Consider the following 27,726-nt stretch of genomic DNA (forward strand, 5'->3'; position numbering starts at 1 on the left):
TATCAGTAATGTGAATAAATAATAACATTGATGAAATATTACATTCAATCTACTTTTGTGTGGAGACTTTCAAGAATCTTTATTGGGAGATCAAATGGTTGAATGAACAAGGAATCAAATGAACAAAATATGGTGGTGTAGATTTTCCAACTGCGATACCATTGATTGACCATATTTCCTCCATAGTTCAAAGACGAGGTGGCTTTGCAGTGCTAAATTGTCCCATAGTTTCTGTGGATGTGCAGGCTAGGTGGGTTAGCCATGGGAAATGCAGAGTTATGGGTATAGGGTAGGGGCTGTGGGTCTGGGAGGGATGCTGTTCTGAGGGTCAGTATGGACTCAATGGGCCGAATGACCTACTTCCAAATTGTAGGAATTCTGATTCTGTGGCTTACTTTGTTTTTTTTTTACCTTTAACAGAAGCAAAAGCATGTTCAATGTTTAGTTTTTTCACCTTGCAGATATTTGTAAGCATTTTGTAGCAATTCCAATTGAGAATCTATGTAATTAACGGTCTAGTCAGCTGAAATAAAATATTATGAATTTTTCATTTTGGCACTGATGAGGGCTGAAATTGTGGCATACCATTGACTTTTGTCTTTCGACTATTATCAGGAATCTGTTGCTCTTGTTCTGACTGTTGCCCAGTAACATTCGTGAAATGACTAAATACCTGAACTCTGGCTTATTGTCTCGTTCTGTCCATGGGTTTCTTTCTTCTGTGTCTTGTCATTGCTCTCTCAGGTCATGCACATTCTCCTGATGGCATCTTCAGGCTTTATTTTATTATTCTAATAAATCTGTTCTATGTGCCCTGTGCCAGGCATAAACTGGAAAAGCAGCAAATTATGCAAACACACACCAGGGATCATGTGGGCTATTGTTAGGCATTGTATCTGTACACAGCACACACTGACAGACTATTTTATCATCAGTACAGTCCTGGTATATGTCTCGCTGACTGCAGGATTCTTAAATGCACTTCCACTGAATGTTAAGCTCTTAAATTACATGTCCCCACTGGTACAGAGAATTAAGTGCCCTTTTTTTGTTGTGGAATTTATTCACCCCTAATCAAAAGGGCATATGCTTGCAATTTCCTGAGGACAGCTTTATTAAACCTGAATTCATCAATCGAAGAAACCACTAACTCACGATTCACCCTTGGCTGTTCTCCTTACATTGCCAAGGAGGAAAGAATCATTTAACAGGCATAGCTGATAATTTGCTATAAATCTATGCATTTTACATGAAATATTCCTGTGTAACAGTTTTGCAACAGTAAAATACATGTTGATCTGCTCAGAAAGTTTAAACAAAATGTGGTTTCCAAGTTTAAAAGGGGTTGGTTGTGGACTTCTATCTTTATTGCCTAGGCTAAGCATGGTGAGGAATATTGATGAGGAAGATGGTAGACATAGAGTCATACAATGTAAGCACGGAGACAGATGCTTCAGTCCAACTCATCCATGCTGACCAGATATCTGAAATGAATGTAGTCCCACCTGCCAGCATTTGGCCCATATCCCTTTAGACCCTTCCGATTTATGTCCCCATCCAGATGCCTTTTAAATGCTGTAATTGTACCAGCCTCCAACACCTCTTCTGCAAGCTCATTCCATTCACACACGACTCTCTGCATGAAAAGGTTGCCCCTTGGGTCCCTTTTAAATCTTTCCCCTGACGTGTTACAGACCATCCATTTATTGGAATGGAATCTAAATCAGGCAGTATCTGGTGTGTTCAGCCCTCATCAGAGCAAAGCAATGACCACACACTGCTTGTCACTGATTCCCAGCATAAGCCCTTCCAATTAAATGCTAGTTCCTAGAAATAAGATTGATATTTTCACCAATCTGTACCAAGTCAGCCTTACTGAGAAAACGCTGACTACTGTACCCTCCTTATTTTTGTACTGTGCAGCAATTTAAGTGAGTGAACCTGTTCAAGCTTTACTATGCTGCAAAATTTGTTTTAACTTAAAGAGGGCAATGCGTGCGCAGCCTGCATGGAAACCTTCAGATCACACAGCTTTGTCGGACATGTTGGCTGGGACCCTTTGACAGTCACACTTTAATGTGGGAGTGTCTCAGTAATGATACAGAAGGATTTTAAAAACCCTCCATTCATGTTATTTTCAAATCAAACTTAATCACAAAGAAATATTTGGTTTTCAATGTATTAATGGATTTTTTGACCCTGCATTTATCACTGTTAGACCATCTGACTGGTCAGGCTCTCAATACTTAGATGAAAAATAAAACAATTATTTATGCTTGCGATATAGAAATTGAATATTGCTGGTTTAAAAAAATGAGACATGCTGTCAAAGTTTTTCATCTCTCTTTCACTGCTCTACAACCTCAAACCCAGCCTCTTTGAGAATTGATGTTCTTGTGATTCTGTCCTAATGAATACAAGATGGAAAACTTCAACAAACATGTTCTTTCTCGGCAATACTTAAGAAAAGGATGGCTAAAGCATGAAATCTGAAAAGGTCATGAACCAGATTTTGCTGATAGTGTGGTTAATGGCAATGTATTATTTATGGTAAATGGTAAAGCAACTTCAGACAAGGAACAGATATATGGTTAAATAATTGCTGACATCTAAAGTTGCTATCCAAGCCATGAACTTGCATCTGTAGTTCCATGAAAATAATATTTGTCTCCATCACCATTGAAATATATTGAATGGGGTGAAGTTGCTCTATTGCATAGTAGAGCAAATATTAACTTGTCAGAAAATGTGAAGTCCTGTGTTCAAGTATTAGTACACTTTAATTATTGCCAATCAACCTTTCTAGCAATGAAAAATCTATTACAAATAGTGTAATTTCATTTTTTCAATCTTACTGTCATTGAAGATTTTAAAAAATATCACATCTTGTTTTCTTTTGTCTCCTTTTCTTCCTCTTCCTTAATCCAGTCTTTTCTTCTCTTTTTCAATACTTGACATGATACTTAATCCACCCACTGTAATTTCCATTTCCTGTCTGATCTTGCACTTTTCATTTCCTATTTTTTAAACCTGCTTGATTGAGGAAATCCATGGCCTGTTCAACCAGTCTCAGATTTCCTTTGAGCCATTTTCTGGAATTGCCCTCTTTCATGTTGTTATGTTAGTAGAGGATCCTCTGGAAGGGATGGAGTTAAGTAACAACTGCTTTTTTACTGGTAGTTGTAGATTAAGGTGTATGAGGTTATTTCTCAACCTATTATCCACCCAAGATTCTCTGTGTTCTCTATTAGCTGCCCTATACTTTGTACTAGAATGAGTCTCCTATGTAGGTTGCAGCTGCATCTATCAAGCTGTCTAACTAGATTGAATTATAATTGTTCCCAGCTGACAAACTTACTGATAAACCTCGTGCAGCTTGTTGGCCTGAACTTATTTCTGTGCAAATGGAGTTGTACGTGGGCTTTGGTCCCTGTTGGCTAAGCTTCTGTGTCGGCATTGGGAAATATGAACTCCTTTGGCAGCTGAGTGAAAGTATGTTTGTGCAGATGTACGCTGTTGGGGAAAGAGGAATGCAATGTAAATAAACTGTGGCATAATTTTGGCCAGTGTTCTGCCAGGGAATAAAATTGTTGCTGGAATATGACCAGAAACTTGAGGATTTCTACATTGATTGAAGCCATAGTCCTTCATATATGGAGTTGTTGCAATTGCAACAATGTTTTCACTATTAACATATTAACTACATTGATAATACTAGGTTTTTATGCAAAGAAAAACGCTGGTGATGATTTTTCAATTTGTTTTAACCATTCCTTTATAACTCTTTAAATTTATTTTCTCCTAATCCTCGATGGGGAAAGGAAACCAGTGTACGTTGCTGACCAACAGCATTAGTCCAAGTTACTTTGCTTTCTTTCCCTGATGTATTCTTAGTGCTAAATGATTCTCAGGGAGTTCTTGTGATTATGTGATGAAATATAAGTATTGTGAAAATTCTAAAAGAATTAGGAATTGAGTCTTCTGTTTTATTTAGCAGATGACTTAAAAAATGTATTAAGGTCTGAAACACCTGACTGAGTGCACAGTTTACCTCATGATTGTCAGCCTCTGGGATCATTGATTGTAGCAAGATACAGTTTAGAACAGTCTTTTGCAGACCATAAAAAAAAACCCCATCCTTATTAGTAGGTAAATTTGTAATATTTCTGCATGAAGCTATCTACATTTGGTACAAATGTTCTTGCAAAGATGCAAAAGTTTTAGGGGGACTGTTTGCATTGGTAGATTAAAATCTGCAGAGATTATCTCACTCCACCACATTGTCCCTCTGGGGGGGTCCTGCTCGCTACAATACGACAGTAGTCTGAAGTCTGTAGCTCCAGTAGTTGTGTAGACACTATCCAGCAGACCATGAAATAATGAGAGACAGAAGGCAGGAACACTGTGGTGTGGGGGAGGCTGGTGATAGGAAGGGAGGACACAGACAGGTAAACTCTCCAGTGAGAGGTAAGTATGCCTATTTTACTGATTGGTGTAAGTAAACTACTTTCTTAAAAGTTATATTAAAATACTCTTTATATACAGCACATATTATGTAGTCTGAGAATTTAGGTGGGAGGACTATGATTAACACATTTAAAAATGAATCTTCAACTAAAAATATTTGAAGACAGTTGTGTTAAGAGCATAATGTTGGAGATCTTAGAAGACAGGGTTGCTTTGAAAGAGGAAGTACACTTTTTTTGTTCAGAGGAAGCTTGTAATATACAACTTGGAGTCAATTTAATTTCCTGAAGTTGTTACGACTGTCGAAAAGACTCAGATCTGAAGTCAGACAAGTTGAATCCTGGTGTGCAGCTGTTCATAATTAGTGTTGTTTATACGAAGAGTTTAATTCTAATGCCATCCCCATTAATCTTTTTTTAGATTGATATGAAATGGTATTTAGTGCTAATTAACATCGAATTCATGTTCTTCTTTCTCAAAAGCTTTGCAATGGAGCCCCCTTAGTTGAAGCTCTTGCCAAAGAGGTCAGTCCCTGTCCCCAAATATTTCTTTCAACAATAGTATACTTTTGTTATTGCTGTCTTTGGTAACTCCAACTCTATTCTGGCTCGCTCCCCATCCTCTACTCTTCATAAATTTTCATTCATCTAAAACTGCTGTTGATATTGTTGTATCCTAGGTGAGCAGAAATTACATTGTTTTTCTTTTTCATTGGAAAAGAGTGCTGCATTGCCAATTGAATATATGCTTGACTGTGTACAGTTTGTCAGAATTAAGCCAGACAGATATTCTTGAGGCAAACACACAAAGAATTAGTTTCATTGCTAAAACCCATCCAGGGTTAGAAAAAAAATTAAGACACGTCCCACTTCTCGCCAATACACACGAGCATGCACACTCTCCAAGCATGCAAAAAAAACCTAGAGTTATGGATGTTAAACACTGCAAAGTGTGGGAGGAAAGATCAAAATCAATGAATCTTTATTGAAGATGTCCAGGCATTTTGCATCTCACTGACTTGATTACTTTTCAGATGCAGCTGGTATACTTCCTTTCGTCTTGAAATCTGTTGTAGAAAATCTAATGGTTTTTAGTTGAATATCTCTGTCTGCTTAGAGATGTAGACACATTTTTCTCAGCAAAGCAGGATTTACAGCATAGGTGGTATGCTGGAGAGTGAGTCTCAGTCTAGGGGCTGGGATGCTTTGTGTCCAGATCACAATTCAAGCATCCACACAAAAGATCCTTCCTTGGACTCTCCATGCCGATTGTATATTCCAAAGAATATTAAGGGATGGTTGATGTCTCGCACAACTTCCCTTTACCTATTATTTTTCCTCTGAGGTGGTTATATTTTAAATGTCTGAGCTATTTACTGAGACCATTCTTTGTTGGTGAGATAGACAGAGATTATCAACATCTCCACATTCTTCGAGCTCTAACCTGTGTCTTGTTCAATTCCTTCACCCATCATTGGAAGCCATACCTGCAGCAGGCCAGGCAGTGAGCTCTGAAATTCTTGACCCAAACTTCTGCATCTCTTTACCTGCCATTCTCATTCTCTTTTCCCCTGTAAGCCTCTTCATAAAAGCTATATTGATCCAGTTTTTATTTCTTTTGTCTTTATGTCGCCCTGATCAGCTCTGCACAATTTTTGACTGATTACTCTGCAGTGAAGCAACTTGGAAAAATTGTAAATGTACTTTACAAAAGTAAGTGGTTGTTTATTTCTATGGTGGTGATCTGTAGTTTATAAAACAGTTCGCTAGCTCTGCAGTGAGTTTGCACTGCTTTGCGGGAAGAACTGCTTTCTTCAGCTCTTTTTGGTTTGAGTCTGTTTTTCAGCAGTCGTGCAGGTTTGCTTCATTCGATGAATGCATGAAGATCAGTTCTAGTGCTCCACTTAACAGCTGTACTGTAAATTAGCAGCTTTTCAGGTACTTTATATGACATTTTTAGGCTTATTGAGATGATGGATGTGAGTAAATGGAGCTGGAGAATCTCACTACTGGATTGAGTAGTGAATTCTCCGATTCCATCTAATGGGCTCAGAACACAATAAAGTTCCCTGCGTTGCATTGCAACAAAGCACCTTGGTTTCCATCTGAAAAGAGAACCAAAAACAAAAATGGAAAAGAATGGAAATACTCAGTGTGAAGGGGAGGGACTTATGGAGAGAGAAACTGAGTTAAAATTTCACGCTGATGACTCAGTGTTAATTCTGTCTCTCTTTCGGGATACTGCCAGACCTGTTGAGTATTTCCAGTATCTGCTTTAATTTTAGGTTTCCAGATTTCCAGCATTCGCAATATTTTCTTACGTCAGACAACAAGCTGTTCTGTCAGTGTGATGCAGCTGAAATGGTCAAATGAGTTTGTGTGCAGTTACTGGTTTATACTGACCAAGTTTTGTAGAATTAGCAGCACAGAAACAGATCATTCACCTCATTTGATTTGTGAGAGTATTTCTGCTGCACAACAGCCTTCTCCTACCCTGCTCCATCTCACCCCCAGCATATCATTTCCTTCCTTTCACCCACACGTACCAATCTAGTCTCCCCTTCAATGGATCGAGGCTGATTGCCACAACTCTTCCAAGTGATTGTGAATTTTACATTCTGTGCTTCATACTATATTGATGCAAGGATGAGTAGTGACGTCGGGAAACTTCCCATCTTGTCGAAACCTGCCTCAGAAGAAAGTGCCCTCTGTCACACCTGATGTTTACTCTGGGCAACAGGTACAGAATAGAGTTGGGCATACCACTTTGTTTGCAAATCGGAGGTGACCACAAGAGCTGCTGTATAGACAGAGGTTTTTTGATAGACACTCGTCAGTTCTCTGGGGATTAATCTCAGTTATTCTCTTTTAATTTGGGCCATTTCTCCCCCTGGCTTTCACAGAATTTCACATCCTCACCCATTCCCCATGCCAGTGGTGAGCCTCTTGACTCTTTCTAACCCCCATCACCCCTTATAATCCCCAAGCCTTCTCATGTCAATTCATTGCCTCTCCTGACTATTCTATTCCCTTTCACCATCATTTGGTGATTTTGCCCAGTATCAACCACGGGAAGACCTCGAGAGCCATGTTATGAAATAAGACAAAGGTCTCCATATTTATTTAGCCCTTGGTATATTAAAAAGAAAGTTATACATTTCTTGTAGATTGTACACTCTGCTGCTACAGAGTGTCGGTGGTGGTGGGACTTAATATTTGCAGATGTGATGCCTGTCAAGCTGGTTGTTTTATCCTGACTGGTTTTGAGCATCCTGGAGTGTTGTTGGTAGTGTGCTTATCCAGGCAAGTGGGGGGGGGAGTATTCCAACATACTTCCATCTTGTAGATGATGGACAGGCTTTGGGAAGTCAAGAAATGAGTTACCTGCTACAAGATTCCTGTGCTGTGATTTACTCTTGTAGCTACATTATTTAAATGACAAATCCACTTCAAATTCTCGTCAATGATAAACTAAGGATGTTGATAATGGGAGATTCAGCAATGACAATGTCTTTGAATGTAAAGGGTGATGGTTAGTTTCTGGCTTGTTGAAGATGGCCATTGCTCGGCATGTGTATGGTGCAAATGTTACTTGCCATTTGTCAGCACAAAATTGGATATTGTCCATTCTTGCTGCATTTGGAGATGGACTGTGTTGCAGTAGAGTACCTGGGAGGGCTCCTGTAGAGTTAAACTGTTTGTACGGTTGTGTTTATGACAAAGTAAAAACATCAAGTCCTCAGAACAGAAGGTTGAGAGGAAACCAAAATACTGTCCTAAAGGTAGAACAATTTTCATAGCAGGAGTATGAAGCCAATTCAGGGCCAAACAATGGTTGCGAATCACTGCTTTAGTGGATGGTGTTGGAAACCGATTGAAACTTTTTTTTGATATTTGTGTTAAGATATTTCTAACTGTGTTCTGTATAGCTTTCCTTACTTTACTGTACTACACAAAAGAAAAGTTATGTTGTTCATCTGAAAAGATGAACAAAAAGATCATCTGCGGCCCCATTTGAATATACTTTGGTAACTGACTACTACCTTAAACAACTGCAAAAATTAAGCACGTGATCTATCAAGCCAGATTTTGTTTTGGCATCTAACTTATCTGGTAATACCATTAGCTGAGATCATAACAAAAACAACTATGTGTTAATAATGACATACCGATAGTCCTTGGGATATTGTCAACAAACAGCTGTTTTAATTTTTATCTAAGACTTGTTAGTTCTCACTCACACAAGTAGCTTTTTTTCCCTTTTGCTTTTGAAAGGTAGAGTCATAAAGATGTACAGCATGGAAACAGACCCTTCGGTCCAACTCTTCCATGCCGACCAGATATCAGAATTAATCTCATCCCATTTGCCAGCACTTGGCCCATGTCCCTCTAAACGCTTCTTATTCATATACCCATCCAGATGCCTTTTAAACATTGTAATTGTACCAGCCTCCATCACTTCCTCTAGCAGCTCATTCCATACACGCACCACCCTCTGCGTGAAAAAGTTGTCTCTTAGGTCTTTTTTATATCTTGCTCCTCTCAACTTAAATCTCTGCTGTCTAGTTTTGGACTCCATGACCCTGGGGAAGAGACCTTGGGTATTCACCCTATCCATGCTCCTAATTATTTTATAAACTTCTATAAGGTCACCCCGCATCCTCTGACACTCCGGGGAAAACGGCCCCAGCCTATTCAGCCTCTCCCTATAGCTCAAACTTTCCAACCCTAGCAACATCCTTGTAAATCTTTTCTGAACCCTTTCAGGTTTCACAATATTCTTCCTATAGTAGGAAGATCAGAATTGTGCGCACAATTTCAAATGTGGCCTAACCAATGTCCTGTACAATTGGAACATGACCTCCCAACTCCTATACTCAATGCTCTGACCAATAAAGGAAAGCATACCAAACATCATCTTCACTATCCTATCTACCTGCGACTTCACTTTCAAGGAACTATGAACCTGAATTCCAAGGTCTCTTTGTTCAACAACAATCCCCAGGACCTTACCATTAAGTGTATAAGTTCTGCTGTGATTTGCCTTTCCAAAATGCAGCACCTTACATTTATCTGAATTAAACTCCATCTGCCACTCCTTGGCCCATCTGATGAAGGTCCCTTGTACTTTGAGGAAACCTTCCTCGCTGTCCATTACACGTCCAGTTCTGGTGTCATTTAAATAATTTCATGGCTTGTAGGCCTTATCCACCTTTAATAAGCATTTACTTCAAGTCTTAAAAATGTGAGACTTCACATTGTGGGTTAAGGCTATTGCTACAGCCATAATAGTGTCACCAAATGATCTTGTTGAGTTCATAGGTGGGAGTCATGCCATGCCCTCTTTCCCCTCCCATTGAAAAGAAATCGATTGGTAATGAGGGCAGGATGTCTGAATATTGCCATCTATTGTTAAAGGTCTGTAGAATCTCCAAAATGTTTGGGAAATCCAGCTGCACAAGTTCAAATTACACAATTTAAAATTAGTTAGGTCAAGAAGGACTTTTTTTGGAAAAAAAAGTAGTCTTTGTTTTGGATAGTGGCTAATTCATGTGAAACTAATAGTTATCTGACAGTTAATAATCCTGATGTTTACTATGAATATTTGATTCAAGTGAATTTTGAAAACATGCTTAGTCTCAGAAAGTTAGCACATGATGTCAATTCAACAAAAAATGAAATTGGTAACATAAATAGTATCATTTTCCACACCGGTAATCATTGTGGAATGAGTGTGAGGTTGGTCATTTTGACTGAATTAAGAATAGTTTGTGGTTTATTGGCCTTATTTAGGCTTCACCTGGGAAATGTGTAAGGAATAATAACTGGAGGACTCTCAACCTTTTGGGTTTTAGATTGTAAATTATGTTATCTGTCCAGACTATTGATCTTCCTGTTAAAAAGTATTCTAATAAATTTAGAAAAGATATGAAGGGAACACAATTGTCTCTTAACTATCCAAACATATTGAGTTGGTTAGAAGAGTAAAAAAAAGTATGCTGGTGAAATAATTGGCATAATTGCAAATCTTATAAAAGCTGAAAAACCTCTCCCTCAAGTGGCCTGATTAGGTACTTAATGAGAATGTTTTCTTTGTAAGGCTTTGTTCATTCTTGTACGGCAGCCTATTTGCAGAATGGACATCTTGTTCTATAGAGGCCCAGGGGAATTGAAAAAAAAATAGCTGAGCTTACAAAGTAAATGTAACGGAAAAAATTATATTGTACACTGGGACGCTGTTCTGGAATGATCAGCTCAGGACACTGGCTTCATGAAAAATTTAAAAATCTGCAAGGGAGATAAGCTATGTCATTTTCTTGTTGTTATGATAAATGACCAGACCTTGCGTTAGGAGGGCAATTTTTTACTCTGGGCAACAGCACAGTAGGTCACCTGGAAGCTGCAGTGGAGTTTGATGGCTCTGCGTTATTAATGTATTGCTTGCCAACCAAGATCTTTTGAGGAATCATTTAAAGATAACTTTTACAACAGGCCTCTGATAGCAATGTAGAAAGAAGTATGGTAGCAGGTTAGTCGATCAGAGGGTGAATTGCAGTTGTGGCACTGAGAGATCCTCTGGGGTTGGGGTTCCTTAAGGTTTTCTTCTGTGGACTGGACAGATGTACCTTCTGGCCCAAAAGCAAACCTGTGAAAGAACTGATAAATTACCCTGCCCACACAATTTCCTGGTCAGCTGGAAATAGGGAATCTCTGCCTCTCCTCAAAGATACCAATTAAAATAGCAGTCAGACTCCAAGACATATCTGCTTTTTCAAGGATGCAGTCATAGAGATGTACAGCATAGAAACAAACCCTTTAGTCCAACTCGTCCATGCCAACCAGATATCCTAACCTAATCTAGTCCCATTTGCCAGTACTTGGCCGATATCCCTCTAAACCCTTTCTATTCACATACCCATCCAGATGCTTTTTAAATGTTGTAATTGTCCCAGCCTCCACCACTTTATCTAGCAGCTCATTCCATACAGGCACCACCCTCTGAGTGAAAAAGTTGCCCCTTCGGTCCCTTTTAAATTTTTTCCCTCTCACCTTAAATCTATGCCCTCTTGTTCTGGACTCCCCCACCCCAGGGAAAAGACCTTGTCTATTTAGCCTTTCCATGCCCCTCATAATTTTTATAAACCTCTATAAAGGTTTCTATTCTCTGTTTCCCCTTAGCCTCTGACGCTGCAGGGAAAACAGCCCCAGCCTATTCAGCCTCTCCCTGTAGCTTTAAATCCTCCAACCCTGGCAACATCCTTGTAAGTCTTTTCTGAACCCTTTCAAGTTTCACAACATCCTTCTGATAGGAGGGAGACCAGAATTGTATGCAATACTCCAAAAAATGGCCTAACCAAAGTCCTGTACAGCTGCAACATGACCTCCAACACCTGTACTCAATGCTCTATCCAATAAAGGAAAGCATATCCTATCATCCTGAGTCTCCACTTTCAAGGAATTATGAACCTGCACTCCAAGGTCTCTTTGTCCAGCAACACTCCCCAGGACCTTACCATTAAGTGTATAAATCCTGATCTGATTTGCTTTTCCGAAATGCAGCACCTCACGTTTATCTGAATTAAACTCCATCTGCCACTCCACAGCCCATTGGTCCATCTGATCAAGATCCCATTGTAATCTGAGGTAACCTTCTTTGCTGTCCACTACACCTCCAATTTTGGTGTCATCTGCAACCTTATTAACTATACCTCCTATGTTCACACCCAAATCATTTATATAAATGAAAAAAAGCAGTATATCTGGCTGAGTCCGAATGGATCTTTTTTTTTGTTATGTCTCCACACTTATCCATCCAGTATCTAGCAGGTTGTTGGGAATTTTCAAAAGACCCTAAGATCTTTAAAGCCATGTGGTTGCAAATAAGGTCATAGAGTCCTACAGCAGGGAAACAGGCCATTCGGCCCAAAATGCCCATCCATGCTAACCTCATATCCCTGCACTTGGCCGATATCGTTCTAAACCTTTACTATCATATATTTGTCCAAGTGCTTTTTAAATGTTGTTAATGTACCTGCCTCAACACCACTTCTGCTGACAGCTTATTCCATATGCGTACCACCCTCTGTGTAGAATGTTACTCCTCAGGTTCCCTTTTTTTCTTTGTCCTCTAACCTTAAACCAAGGGAAATGGTATTCATTTTTAAAGACAAAGCTTGTTGTCTTTATCACAATCAATTTAGCAAATGGACATGAGAGGCTGAACTTCCCATTTGGGATCAGGGTCCTCCTGTAAGGGTCAAATGCAGATTCTGAAGAACATCGCTGAAGAAAGGTTCTGTCTCATGGATCAGTTAATAGCCAGAGGTCACATCTTCACTGTCCCCTGAGGATGATGGGCCAGAGCCTGACTCTGGAGGCCTGGTGGGTGTTCTCTGGCAATGAAAGCCTCGACATGGAAGTACTCTCTCAATGCGCTTCACATTTATAGAAGTTGCCAGGTCGCTTTTTTTGGCACTCCTCCATAGTGCTGTGGTCATTTCTCATCTGTGTCAGGAATGGGTTTTTAGATGAGCAATCAGGAGTGCAGCCTCCATTCTTTGGTCACATTTTGACCATTGAACAGGCCTCACCTTGAGTGGCCAAGAGCAAAGGAGTTGGTCCACTCAGATATCTGTGGTGTGTGGGCTGCTTTTTTTGGAAATCCACTTGCTTTGAGGAATATGGCTAGGGTTTCTGGACTGTATAAGCGAACCGGATTGACTACTTCAGTTCCCATCTCAGCCACCCCACTAAATTCCTGGCCTAGGAAACGGTTTGATGTGGTGATCTTGTTGTTCCAGTAATTCTCTGACTCCAAGTTTCCCACCTTTTGTCTCATAATAATATATTTAAAAGTTCTAAAGTTAATAAAATGATCCAGCGCAGTTCACCACGCCATTTGCCGTCATGCAACTTCGGTGCAACTTCTGAAGTATTTTGAAATGTAGCGACCATTGTAATGTGGGAAACACAGTAGGCAATCCATACACAGCAAGCCCCCACAATATGATGACAGCCAGAGAGTCTATTTTACTTAAGTTTTTTTTGTGTGGGATAAATGTTCGCTTGGCGATGTCTTTGTCATCCCAGAAGATTTTTTGCATCTATCAGAAGTGCAGCAAATGGTTCACTCAAAGAATGTCACCTTTATTAGTCCAGCACTCCCTCAACACTACACTGGAATATCAACTCAGAATTTTTTGAACTGAACCCATAAGAAGTGTGACACTAACTGAGCTTGACTGGAATCTCTGGGTCAATTCACGTTGTCCATATTGATGCGAAGAAAATGGAAGTTCAGTCCCCTAGAAACCAGCACTGATGAAATATCTGTATTCTTTCTTACATGCTGTTACAAGTGATAGCCTTGGTTTAATGGTAGGGCACTCCTCTTGGAGTGTGAAGGTCGTGGTTCCACACAAACCTGAGAGACTCCAGTACTACTTCTAGGCTGGTAGATACAGTTACCGGCAGGGTGGGGGTGGGGGTGTTGTTGCATTGGTGCTCAGAGGTGCAATCATGGATGCACGTTAAGTCAAGGTCCCTTCTGTCTATTTAAGTGACTATAAAAGATTTCATTGTGCCTCCCGAAGAAGAGTGGGAGAGTTTGGTGCCTGAGCAAGCACTTTTAGCCAACACCACAAAAACACAGATTAACTGAACATTTAACCATCAACGGTTATGGGCCTTGTCTACTTTGTTTGCTTACAATGACTCACTTCCAAAGTACTTTGTTGGCTGTGAAGTGTTTTGGGATGTCCTTTGGATGCGAAAGCCGAATTTTCTTTCTTATTATTCGTACATTGTGATGCCAGCTGTCTTCCCTGACTATGCGTTTCACCACAAACAGCCAGCAACAAAATGCTACAAGACATTTAAAACCCAGCACGTGCATACCAAATAAAAAGGGTTTTGTTCCTTGAACTCTTGAGCCTGCACCAGTTCCCAGTGGAATACATTGCCGAGGGCATAAAGGTTACGTTGTTAGCATAACTGCATGTGCCTGATGCAGAGCTGCTTTTTTCCCCTCGTCTGTTGACACACCACATGATTTTTATTGAGTGCCACCACGACAGATGTTTTTGTACGCTGTGACCAATGTCTTCATGCTCCAGTGCTCTTCCAAAAAAAACAGTCGATTTTGTTGTGTTTTGTTGCGTTTGAATGCAAACTGAAAAATTGTACTAAACCAACTGAGACTGATGGAACAGTTTCTCTTTCCTCTGGGTATATGAGACTAAATCTCGCCCGTGAGAATTTTGGGCTCAGCCCTCTCACGTTTGTCAGCTTTAAGAACTCTGTAGGGAAATGTGTTTAGGCAATTTCAGCCCACTTCCCGGTGGGAGTGTCTCCACGACACAGAGATTGCACTTAATTTGTCACAAACTGAGCAGCCGAACCAGGCAGCTCATAACAATGTGCTTTGCGGAACAGAAATAACAGTGCAGGTTTGTGACTTTCTGTGTTTAAAGCTCAATGGGAAAATGAGTTCTGTCATTGGACTCTCTGAGCAGGGCATGGAACTAATTTGGCAGAATGTCTCAACAAAAGACCCAAGGTTTAACTTGGTGGTGGTGAGAAGGGTCCTCACTGCCAGATCCCTTGTGCACAGCCAGTGTCTTGCATCATTGCTGAATGAATGATTTGGGAGAAAAGTCAAGTTTGACTATGACACGTGTGCTGCATTCTCACTTAGGAAAGGCTGCTGGCTTATTGCCATGTGTTTTACATTTGTACAGGTGCAGGAAGACTCGTGAATCAGTCTTTAGTTCATAGGAAATGTGCATGGCTGACTTATTATCCATCTCCAATTGCTCTTGAGAAAGTGGTAGTGAGCTGCCTTCTTCAAACATTGCAGTCCATGTGGAGTAGGTGCATGCACAACATTATTTATTAAAGACTTCAATGATTTTGATCCAGCGACAGTGAAGGAACAGTGATATGTTTTCCAAGTCAGGGCAATGTGTGTGGCTTAGAGCCTGCAGATGTTAGTATTTCTAGGTGTCTGCTGCCTAGCTTGTAGGTAATAACGGTCACCTCTATAGGTATCCAGATATGCAAGGTGATCATAGAATCCCAGCAGCATGGAAGCAGGCCAATTGCCCCATTGTGTCCACATTGTCCCTCTGAAGAGCATCTAATCCAGACTCATTCCCCCACACCCCCATCCTATACCTGTAACCCTGCATTTAGCATGGTCAATCCACCTAACCTGCAGATCTTGGACTGTGGGAGGAAATTTACTCAGACACGGGGCGAATATGTGACTTCCACACAGATATTCGTCCAAGAGTGGAATTGAACCTGGGTCCCTAGCGCTGTGAAGCAGCGGTGCGAGCCATTGAACCAACATGTCACCCCATGTTATTGATGGGGCCTTGGCAAGTTGTTGTGGTGCATTTTGTAAGTGGTGTTGGTGGCAAAGTGAATAAATTGGCCATGTATTAGATGGGGTGCATATGAAGTGGGCTGCTTTGCCCTGGATGACATTGAACTTCTTGAGTATTGAAGGAGCTGAATTCATGCATGCAGATGTAGAGTACCCCCATATTCCTTCCTTGTGCTTGGTAGTTGGTGACAGACCTTGAGGAGCCAGGAGATTGATTACTTGCTGCAGATTTCCTGGGCTCTGACCTTCTTTTGTAGCCCAGACATTTATATGGCCAGTTCAATTGCTGGTCACAAGTTAAGCTTGGAATGTTGATTTTAAAGGATTAAACAATTCTGATGCCATTGAATATCAAGGGGTGATGGTTGGATTTATTTGGGGTGACCTGAGCAGAAGTGCTCTAGTTGGGCATGGTTCTCACCCCTGATCTCCCAGTAGCTCATTGTGTGAAGAGGCTGAAGAGAAAACAAAGAGGTTTTGCAGTGATGCACCGGATGGCATATAGCTCATTGTCAGTCATATCTGAGTAGTGGCCCCTTTGGTGAGGGTGGTCTCTGTCTGTCTTAAAAAAAAGAAACCCCTCTAGGAAAGCACGTAAGGCTAGATGAATAAAAGGCAAGAATGAAAAGTAGGGGTGGCACGGTGGCTCAGTGGTTAGCACTGCTGTCTCACAACACCAGGGACCTGTGTTCGATTCCAGCCTCGGGCAACTGTCTGTGTGGAGTTTGCACATTCTTCCCATGTCTGAGTGGATTTCCTCCAGGTGCTCCGGTTTCCTCCCACAGTTCAAAGATGTGCAGGTCATGTAAATTGGCCATGCTAAATTGACCATAGTGTTCAGGGATGTGCAGGCTCAGCGCATTAGTCAGGGGAAGTGTACAGTATGGCATATAGCTCAGTAGGGGAATAGGTCTGGGTGGGTTACTCTCCGGAGGTTCTTTGTGGACTTGTCGGGCCGAATGGCCTGTTTCCACACAGTGTAGGGATTCTATGAACTGTGTCAAATACAACTTTGATATATTTTGATATAGCTCCTGTCAAACTCTGAATTTGATAGTTTTAAGCATTATTCATTGTGTTTCATTCGTTTTTTACATTTTTCTATAATATTAAATATGCTTCATCAGATATTTACTGATAAAGAGATCAACTTTATCCTGCTGACTGTTGATTTGTATATCAGTTTGTCACTAAAGTTATCTTTATGGAAATACAGTGCAGTCATGTGTGTTTATTTGTTGAATAGTTATGATTACAATGCAATTAGTAGGCAGAATATCAACATCTGATAGTCAACAATCTAATTTGTTGAATGTTCTTTGTTTTGTAGAAAGACATTGCACTAAAACCGCACGAACGCCTGGAGAAACTTCAAAACCCTCTTGCAAAGAAAAAACGCAATGAACTGCAAAATGGCCTGAGTTTCCATGCCAACAAGAACAGACACAGCTACCGCAATGGAAGTTCTGACAGAGAAAATGACCCCAGCTTGAGTCACATTCATGGGAAACAGAAACGTTTCCAGAAGAGGCACAGACAGGTAGGATAGATTATCCTTTTTAATAGAACAGCTGGCTAGAACAGTGAACTCTATATGGGATACTCTTAACTGAATGTTTACAACACAAATTCTTGTTTCCTTCTGATTTTACTGACATATTTAATCAACAGCTTCATACATAGAAACTGCCCATATCTTATTTTATAAAAAGATGCTGGGGATCCTATGTGTTTTGAAGTCGATCTATTTTATCTTAAGAATTCTGTCATACTACCACCATGCAGAGTTAGTCTTCCCTCCAAAGTTGCCAAGGATTCAAAAGAAAATTGCCTGGACCAATGCCAATTCAGGTCTGTTCAGCATGAATGACAAACCTGTCAGTAATTCAGAAACCTCAATTTGAAGTTGTATTGATGATACAAGTGAGAGGTAAAGATGTTATTTTGATTTATTGTAAACTGAATAAGAGCTGCAACTTGGTCAATATCAGCTTTATCTCAACTAATTGTGTTTGCAAAGGATTTTCCTGTAGGTGGCACACTGTCACAGCACTAACTCGAGCTATTGACTGTACAGTATTCTCGCGGCCACTGCATCCTTGACCTTAAGCTAAGTGAAAGGTCGGCTCCATTGATTGAATTTCACTGACGATAAGGTACTTCAGATTTGTGTGTGACTTCTGGAAATATCAGTTACAGCAAGCATACTCACAATGATCATTTTTTCTCCACCTTAGCATTTGCTTAAGAGATCATGGAGTTTAGTGTGACAATGTCTGGGTGAAGTTGTAAGGACCGTACTTGTATTCCTCTTCTTCTAAAATTCAATGCGATTCAGTAAGAATCTACCTAATAGCGTACAGTTTTGGTTGAGAGAGGGACAAGACTGGCAACTTAACATTCTGGGATTTAAATGTTTCACGCGCGTTAGAGAAGGTGATAAGAGGTGGGGATTTGTGTTACTGATGAGAGAGAATATCACAGTTGTACTGAGAGAGGACATTTTGGATGGCTCACCCAGCAAGGCCATATGGGAAAAGCTCAGGAATACAAAGGATGCAGTAACTTTGTTGGATTGTATGACAGCCTCCCAAAAGCCAGTGAGAGATGAAGGAACAGATATTTAACAGGTATGAACACAATGCCAAGTATTCATTAAGGATCTCAGCAATTTCTTCTGGCTTCATGCACAAATTCCATCCTTTGTCTTTGAGTAGACCTCTCTTTTTCTCTACCTCGCCTCTTGCTCCTTATATGTATAAGTCGCCTTGCAATTTTCCTTAATCCTTTATGCCACAGACATTTCCTGGCCCTCTTTAGCCCTGTTGATTGCTTATTCAAGTTCTTTCCTGTTATCCTTGCATACTTCGAAGACTGTCTTTAGTTTCCTAAACCTTTATTATGCCTCCATTTCCCTTTTGACTAAGGTTTCAATTCCTCTCAAAGCTCCTGAATCTTACCATCCTTATCCTTCATTTTCACAGGAACATGCTGGTCCTGAATTTTAAAAAGATTCCCACACGTCAGGTATAGATTTACCCTCAAACAGCTGCTCCCAATCTAGATTCCCCTCGTCCTGCCTAATATTGTGGTACACAACACCAGATAATAATCCAACAGCTTTATTTAGAATCACAAACTTTCAGAGTGCTGCTCCTTCGAGAGATAAAGTCTTCATTTGATGAAAGAACAGCATTCTGAAAGCTTGTGATTTTTAAATAAACCTGTTGGACTATAACCTGGTGTCACATGATTTCTGACTTTGTCCGCACCAATCCAATACTGGCATCTCCATATCATAATATTATGGTAGTTAGCCTTTCCTCAATTTAATATTTTCACCCAAAAACTAGTCTTATCCTTATCCACGAGTACCTTAACACTTAAGTAACTATAGTCACTATATCCGAAATGCTCCCCCACTGAAACTTTGAACACCTGGCCGGGTTTATTCCCCAATACCGGGTCTAGTCTGGCCCCTTCCCGAGTTGAACTATTTACATTTTGTTTCAAAAAACCATCCTGACATACATAACAAATTCTTACCCATCCAAGCCCCTGGCATTAAGCACGTCCCAGTCAATACAGGACAAATTAAAATCACCCACCAGAACAACCCCGCTGATTTTACATTTTTTCATAATCGCAGGAGGACAACATGGTGGAAGGTTAGTCTTGAGAGGGTGTGTCAATATAAAAGAGGGTGGTTGGGTGTCTTAAAAAGTGTTAAAGTAGGTAAGTTTCCAGGATCTGATGGGATCAACCCAAATTGCTGAGGCAGGTGAGGAAATTGATAGGATCTTGTACGAAATCTTTGAAACCTGTTTAGTCACAGGTGAGGTCCCAGAGCACTGGGCAATACTTACCGTTGTCCCCAAAGAAGGGCAACAGGGATAGAATGGGAAATTACAGGCTTGTGAGCCTTATGTCAGTGGTAGCGAAATTATGGTGAAGATTCTCAGCATTTACTCACATTTGGAAAAATGTGGATTTATTAGCAGCATGGCTTGAAGTGAGGAAAGTCAAGTTTCACAAATTTGATTTGTGTTTTTTGAGAAAGTGACAAAGATGATTGATGAGGGCAGGGCTGTGTGTAAGGACTTTAATGTCAGCCTTTGACAAGCTTCTTCATAGCGGGCTGATACACAAGGTAAAGTCACACGGGATTCGTGGTGAACTAGTAAGATGGGTATAGAATTGACTTTGACCTTGAAGACAAAGTGGGGGTGGAAAGGTGTTTTACTGACTGGAGGTCTCTGACCAGTGACGCTCAGCAAGGAACCATGTTGTTTGTAATATATATCTATATAAATGATTTGGAGGAAAATATAGATGGTCTGATTAATAAGTTTGTGGATGACACACAATTAGGGATCTGCAGTTAGTGTGGAAGATTGCCAGAGGATACAGTAGACTGGAGACTTAGGCAGAGAAATGGCAAATGGAGTTTAATCCAGACTAATGCAAGGTGATGCATTTTGGTAGGTATAATGCAGGAGGAGACATACTGTAAATAGCAGAACTCTTAAAAGCATTAACATACAGAGGAATCTAGGCGTATAAGTCCCCAGTTCCCTGAAGGTCACAACACAAGTGGATACAGTGGTCATGCTTGCCTTCATTGGTTGGGCATAGAGTATAAAAATTGACAAGTCATGTTGCAGCTGTATAGAACTTTTACATTTGGAGTATTGTGTACAGTTCTAGTCACTACTCTACTGTAAAGATGTGGAGGCTTTGGAGAAGTACAAAAACTGTTTACCAGAATGCTGCCTGATCTGGAGGGTATCAGTAATGAGGAGAGATTGGACAGTGTTTTCACTTGAACATTGAAGGATGAGGGGCGACCTGGTAGAAGTTTACAAAATTGAGAGGCATTGGATGGTTGGAGTCTTTTTCCCAGGGAAGTAATGTCAGTTACTCAGGGACATATATTATGGTAAAATGGAGTAAGTTGAGAGGAAATGTGAAAGGCAATATTTTAGAGGGTGGGAAGTGCTGGAATGCACTTGCATAGGAGGTGGTGGAGGTGGATATAGTAGCGACTTTTAAGATGCATCTTGACAGATATGTGAATAGGCAGGGAATAGAGGGATATCGGCCGTAAAGAGGCTAAGGACTTTTACTTTAGAAAGTGTCGGAGAAATTTGCCCAATAAGTTAAAGATCACAAAACACAGCTCGACCAACCAACCCAACCCGGACCGACCAACCAACCCAACCCGGACCAACCAACCCAACCACCCCGTGGCTCAACACTTTAACTCCCCCTCCCACTCCACCAAGGACATGCAGGTCCTTGGATTCCTCCATCGCCAGACCATAGCAACACGACGGCTGGAGGAAGAGCACCTCATCTTCCGCCTAGGAACCCTCCAACCACAAGGGATGAACTCAGGTTTCTCCAGTTTCCTCACTTCCCCTCCCCCCACCTTGTCTCAGTCCCAACCCTCGAACTCAGCACTACCTTCCTAATCTGCAATCTTCTTCCTGACCTCTCTGCCCCCACCCCCACTCCGGCCTATCATCCTCACCTTATCACCCTCACCTTAACCTCCTTCCACCTATCGCATTTCCAACGCCCCTCCTCCCTACCTTTTATCTTAGCCTGCTTGGCACACTTACCTCATTCCTGAAGAAGGGCTCATGCCCGAAACGTCTCCTGCTCCTTGGATGCTGCCTGACCTGCTGCGCTTTTCCAGCAACACATTTTCAGCTATAACCTGGTGTTGTGTGATTTTTAACTTTGTACACCCCAGTCCAACACCAGCATCTCCAAATCATAAGAAATGGGAAACTACAATGTATCTGGAAATGGAGTAATCTAGTTGCAGGGATGCTAATTGGAAAACAGTTATCAGATGAATGTCCTGTTCCTTCACACAATGCAACATCCTGACAGTATCGATGGTTCCATTCCTCTTCACAGGTAGGTGTTAATGTCTCCTCTGAAATGGTGAGGTGCTTCCATTGTCCTGTTCCTGGAGCATGTCCTTGCTGTACCTCTCTGTTTGACCTGCTCTTTATGTGGCTTTGGTAATGCTGGGTTGTGAAACTGTCCTTGGGGCTTTGAGATATCTATGGTGTCTGTCATGTTCACAGGAGCTTAAAGTATATTCCCTTGTCTGCGTGCTGTCTGATTCGGCTCGTGAGCTGCTCCAGAATTTTGCTTTTGTGGGCCTATCGTGAGTTAGCAAATCCTTTCCCACAGAACGACATTACCTGTTGGCGCAGTCTTCTTGGGCTGAAGGGCCTGTTCCTGTGCTGTACAGCTGTTTGATCTTGTTTAGTTAGTGGCCAACAATACCAGTCATGCAAAACAGTCACTTCAACTGTGGGTGGAGAATGAGTAGGTGTGGCAGGGGTGGGGCGGGGGTGGGGGGGCATGGAATACAGTGAAGATCTTTTTCTGAGAACAAAGCACATTTGTCTGTATAAGTTTTGAATAAAAAGCAAGCCGATCTTTTGAGTGGAAATCTTTGTCTAAATTTATTGATATTACTTGGAGCAATCCTGATTCATTCCAGCTGAGCATGAATCACTGACCCAGTCAGTAATTCAGAAACCTCAGTTTGACATTGTATTGATGATACTGTGGGAGATAAAGTAGCCTTTGCTCATAGTAAAGCTTGTTCTATTTCTTAACATTTCTTTTGTCTCTTTTTGTTTTGATAGTGTGGGTAGAATGTCTCGCAGAGGTTTGCAATTCAAAAGCTGAATGTAGGTTTCCAGAATGATATCGTGATTTGGTGTTGATATGTTTATTACTTCCATGGCAGATTAATAGTAATGACATCAGAATGTCAATTCACATTTCTAGTCAAAGCCATAGCTTATTGTCATTCAGTTCCGGCACATTCTCTGCAATATTATTTAGTCCAAGGCTTATAATTGAGCAGTGAACAAATAGTGACAGCAAGCAGTTCAACTTGAAGGTAATGGACACACAGAACTAGATACTTGTTCATTTGAACTGTGTTCAATAAAGATGAAAGACTGAATTAATTGAGCTCACGTTATCTGTTTGAAAGCCACAGAAAGCAGATCATACTTAGAGGTAGGATAGAAGTAAGGTCTGGGATGAGCGTATTGTGAAAATGAACTGATGAGTACTTGAAGAGGCTGAAAAGTAAATAGAGCAAAACAAAGGATGACACAGTTCATATTGATCCTTGGAGGAGAGGGAATTGGACCTGTCCTTCAAGTGACACATCGTGGAAGTGTGAACTTTTCACTGTACTTTGATTTGTAGCTTTCCACTTTGAAAATAAACCTCATATTTTGTTCGCTTGTTTCATCTGTAAGTGTTCCTTTTGTCTACTGTAGCAACAAGTGCTGCTGGTTGTGTCATGTTCCATCCACTTCAAGTTAATTAAAGCAATTAAATAAGGCTATCTAAGCCTTTTCGAGATAGCTCTAGTGCTTAACATTTAAATAAAATCAGAATTTTAAAATCAGAGAATACTCCCCTCTCCCCCCCGCTGCTGTGAAGTTTAACTAATATATATTTGTGAAGGATTTTGAGGTTGATGGCCTGCATGTCATTGTTAGCTTTCTCTGATGTGAAATCAGCACAACTTTCCAATGGACTTGTTTTATTGATCTAGGCCTTACCCAGAGAGTAACAGCGAGGCTGGTGACTGTGTGATTTGTACATGCACAGTTAAAAGCATAAACTCAGAAGTTGCCACCTAAGATGCATGTTGCTCCATAAACTGCCAAAACAACATCTCACCATCCAACTCACATGAAGATCCTGTACTTTAATTAGATTAGATTAGATTGCTAACAGTGTGGAAACAGGCCCTTCGGCGCAACAAGTCCACACCGACCCGCCAAAGAGCAACCCACCCAGACCCATTCCCCTACATTTACCCCTTCACCTAACACTATGGGCAATTTAGCATTGCCAGTTCACCTAACCTGCATATCATTGGACTGTGGGAGGAAACTGGAGCACCCGGAGGAAACCCATGCAGACACTGGGCGAATGTGCAAACTCCACACACTCAGTTGCCCGAGACAGGAATTGAGCCCAGGTCCCTGTTGCTGTGAGGCAGCAGTGCTAACCACTGTGCCACCATGTCTACTCTGCTGTAGTTATGGGGATTAACATTGCTATATCTTAGAAAATAGTTAGAGCTTGACTATTTGTGTTTAATTGCTGATTTAATGGAAAGTCTAAAATATTTACCAAACAAAATCTTTGATGGTAAACATTAACTTTTATAAATGTGAGGATTCCGTTTTTCCACTTTTAATTTTTGAAACTCTTTGAAAACAAGTTTTACTTTTTTTAGTTCCATCTCATCTTTCACGTTGTGCTTGGTTTATTTTACTACTTCCAGCTGATTTGTCATTGCATTCGCTATTCTAACTTTCACACTCCAAACCCATGACCCCTTTCATCTGGAAGGAGAAGTGCAGCAGATATTTAGGGGTAACACCTGCAATGTTCCCCTCCAAGGCACTCACCATATTGAGTTGGAAGTATACCACCATTCCTTCACTGCTGCTGTGGGTGGCATAGTGGTTAGCACCAGAGACCTGGGTTCAATTCCTGCTTCCCGCAACTGCCTGTGTGGGGTTTGCACATTCTCCCCGTGTCTATGTGTGTTTCCTCTAGGTACTCCGGTTTCCTCCCACAGTCCAAAAATGTGCAGGTTAGGTGAATTGGCCATGCTAAATTACCCATAGTGTTAGGTGAAGGGATAAACGTAGGGGAATCGGTCTGGGTGGGTTGCTCTTTGGAGTGTCGGTGTGGACTTGTTAGGCCAAAGGGCCTGTTTCCACACTGTAAGTAATCTAATCTAATCTAAAAATCCACAGCATTGTGGGTGGACCTAGATTGCAGGAGTTGACGAAGGCAGCTCATTGACACTGTCTCATGGCCAACTAGGTCTGGGCAATAAATGCTGTCTCATGGCCAGCCAGCAACACTCGCATCCCATGAATGAATAATGATGAATGAATTGCTGGTTCAGGTTCTTTAATAATTGTTCAATCTGATTGATCACTAGTGTACACAGTTGCCAGCCCTGATCAAACAGTTTTTTGATGACAGGCAGAGGGTGCTGTGGGTGTTGGATGTTTAGTTGACAGCATGTTATCATCCAAAAGTCTGCAGTAACATTAGAACGTCAACAGGCAGGCACAAATTCAACCAAGAGCTGACTGGCATCATTTGTTCACCATTTGCAGCAAAGTTGCATTTTGTAGTCTTTGCATCAGTCTAATACGCTTCAGACACAAACAGAAATTGCTAGTTTTTGTTTCAAATTTCCAGCATCTGCAGTTCTTTATTTTTATTTTATTCATGTGCTTCAGTGTACATTTTGCTTCCAAGAATCACATCCATTTTGATGGAGGTAATGCCAACAGCATTTGGGAGATGGCCCTGTTGATTTGCCAGACCTATTGGGACTAACTACTCAGTCTGTATTTGAATTATTAGAGAATGATTTGTTTCTTGCTTAATGAATTGCTGTACTTGTGATAGCTTTCAACTGTCAACTTTTCAGGGGCAGCAGGAAAGAGGGGGTAAACGGTTTGGCTGAACACTCTAGTAATGTTATGTTGTTCATGCCTGGACATGCAGAAAAATAATATCCACAGAAGCTATGACAGAAACCTTGTGCGCACTTGAAAATTGTAAAGGAAGCACAATTCTTTGAAGGTTAATCTCCAAGCAATTGGCTTCTTTCCCAGCTAAGATAAATACAATACAAGCCAATTATGGGCACCCTGCTAGTGACAATGTTTCATTTAAAAAGAACACTTAATCAGACACTGAGTAAGTCCCCATGTATTCCACTATTGCTGAATATGAACAATTACATAATACAAACATTTTCTGTGGCTCTGTGGTGTTTGAAAACAATTGCTGCTGTTTGTTTAGTGCAGAAGTTAGTTAGTGCTGTGGCTTCTACAAGGACAGTGATGCCCAGTTTGCTTTATTTTGAATTTTTGTTTACTTTGAACATGTCGTAGTTTCGAATGTCTATCGAAAACATAACCTACTAGGGAGAAGGGGCAGGTAGCAGGATGGTGCAATGTGGGCTAAGACCATCTAATCCATTTCCTGAGGTATGGCAGGGTGATGGGTGAATTATTAAATTTGTTATTTACATTAGTCTTTAGTTGTCATAATAGCATCAGGACTGTCAAGTTGGACGTGATGACAAAATATTTATGCAAAATGAGACCATATAATGTTCAAGTAAATAAAGGTCGACACCTTGAACAGTTAAAGTGAGCTATATCTACAATGAGATCAGCTAAAAGATAATGGAAAGGTGCAGCATACTGTTTCTTTGACTAATGTTTATTGGACTGTAATTTATTACTGTCACGTGTTCTAAGGTATAGTGAAAAGTGTTGTCTTACATGCTGAACAGGCAGATTGCATCAGAATAACAGAACAGAGTGCTGGATACAATGTTGCTGCTGTCGAAAAGGGGCAGAGAGAGATCAACATTAACAAGGTCCATTCAAATGTCTGATAACAGTGTACATAAGATGTACACCAATCAGGGGGCTCAAAAAAGAGGTCTGGTCATTCTAGTGTTTAAGACTCCATGTCTGGTGACAATCTCATTCAGGGATAGAGCAAACAGACTGCCGAATGATTCATTTAAAAGGATAATTGACTATGGGGCAAAGCATACGATGTTCCCCTTGTACAAGCCTTCTGTTTTAGTTCACACAGAATGGTGCATTCACTCTGGGTCTCTTCGAATAAGAAAACACAGAGAATGGATGGGATTGGTGGGGTCATTAGTTGATGTTAAGAAGTTGATCAAAGGACTGGGTCATGTTTGTGCAGTTGCATTTTAAAAAAAACATTTAAGGGTGAGCGGGGCTCCGAGTTTGATTTGTCAGAATTAGATTTGAAAGTGATTCTCGGAGGAATAGTGGACCCGTTGAAGGCATGACTGGCTCAGGCTGAGAGTAATAATTCAATCTTCCTTACCAAGAGCGATTCCACTGAGGAGCAAGCTGCAGAGAAATAACTACAGCTCCATCACTTGAAATCTTCAAGACCCACTTTTAGGTTATTTCCATTTGTAAGTTTGTTATTATCATGACTACCACATCAATAGGTCACACCTGGTTCACCTGCTGCTAAGCACCTCAATGTCAGCCTGTGATACTGACACAACCAAGGCAGCAGCAGGGGCTGCAGTATAGGTTTGATCTGATCTGCAGAGACCACCTTATATCATTGTGGTTTCCTTCTGAGCCATTTATCCCACTTGTTTCCTCTCCCCCTTTGTTGACAGCATTAAAAATTATTTTTCCAGCCTCCTTTAGAGACTGTATGATATCATTCATGATAAGAGTGAACTAGTTCCTGAACTAGTTTCAATTGCTTGATACAGCTAGAGAGGAATTGCTCAGATTTTTTTGTTTCAGTCCTAAACGTACCTAGATTGCTGCCTGGTATTTTTCTGTCTTCCAGAGCATTTCATGTTTCAGTGCGGGATGGATGTGTGTTATGGTCAGCAAGGCATTGTTGTTTTGTGATGGACAGGCTGGTTTACCTGGTCGACCCTTCCCTGATTGAAATTGTTCCGAGTTTGATTTGCTGAGGAAAAACCATAAGTTGATCATTGAAAACAAACAAAACCTCTCTGAGGCAAACAGGAAAAAATGGAGGAGACAAGGAGGGGGGATTTGGTTGAGAAAAGAAAGGATTATAATTGTGTGCTTCCAGTCTTCTCACCTGTCCTTGAAGGCAAGACTGTCCTGGAAGCTGGCTGGAAGATGAAAGGTGAATAGACTGATGATGGGTGAAATGAGCAGGGACAATGGGCACCATGGCAGTAGTGACAGGTTGAAGAAATGGCGGACACTGACTTTGGTTTAAAGG

At 40.9% G+C, this 27,726-nt stretch overlaps 1 protein-coding gene across 10 annotated transcripts in view; it reads left to right on the forward strand.

The window, feature by feature from the left end:
- Window positions 1-27,726, forward strand: part of auts2a (activator of transcription and developmental regulator AUTS2 a) — a 1,206,729-nt gene that overhangs the window by 279,997 nt on the left and 899,006 nt on the right. For 9 of the 10 annotated variants that reach the window (XM_043718603.1, XM_043718594.1, XM_043718601.1 and 6 more), the window contains one exon: window positions 17,186-17,395. In XM_043718603.1, the coding sequence (XP_043574538.1) occupies window positions 17,186-17,395 (210 nt within the window). Of the gene's footprint in view, window positions 1-6,149; window positions 6,180-17,185; window positions 17,396-27,726 lie in introns of those variants that run through there. The other variant, XM_043718604.1, reaches the window with a different exon arrangement.

This window comes from Chiloscyllium plagiosum, chromosome 28 (assembly GCF_004010195.1).
Source record: "Chiloscyllium plagiosum isolate BGI_BamShark_2017 chromosome 28, ASM401019v2, whole genome shotgun sequence".
NCBI classification, from domain to species: Eukaryota; Metazoa; Chordata; class Chondrichthyes; order Orectolobiformes; family Hemiscylliidae; genus Chiloscyllium; species Chiloscyllium plagiosum.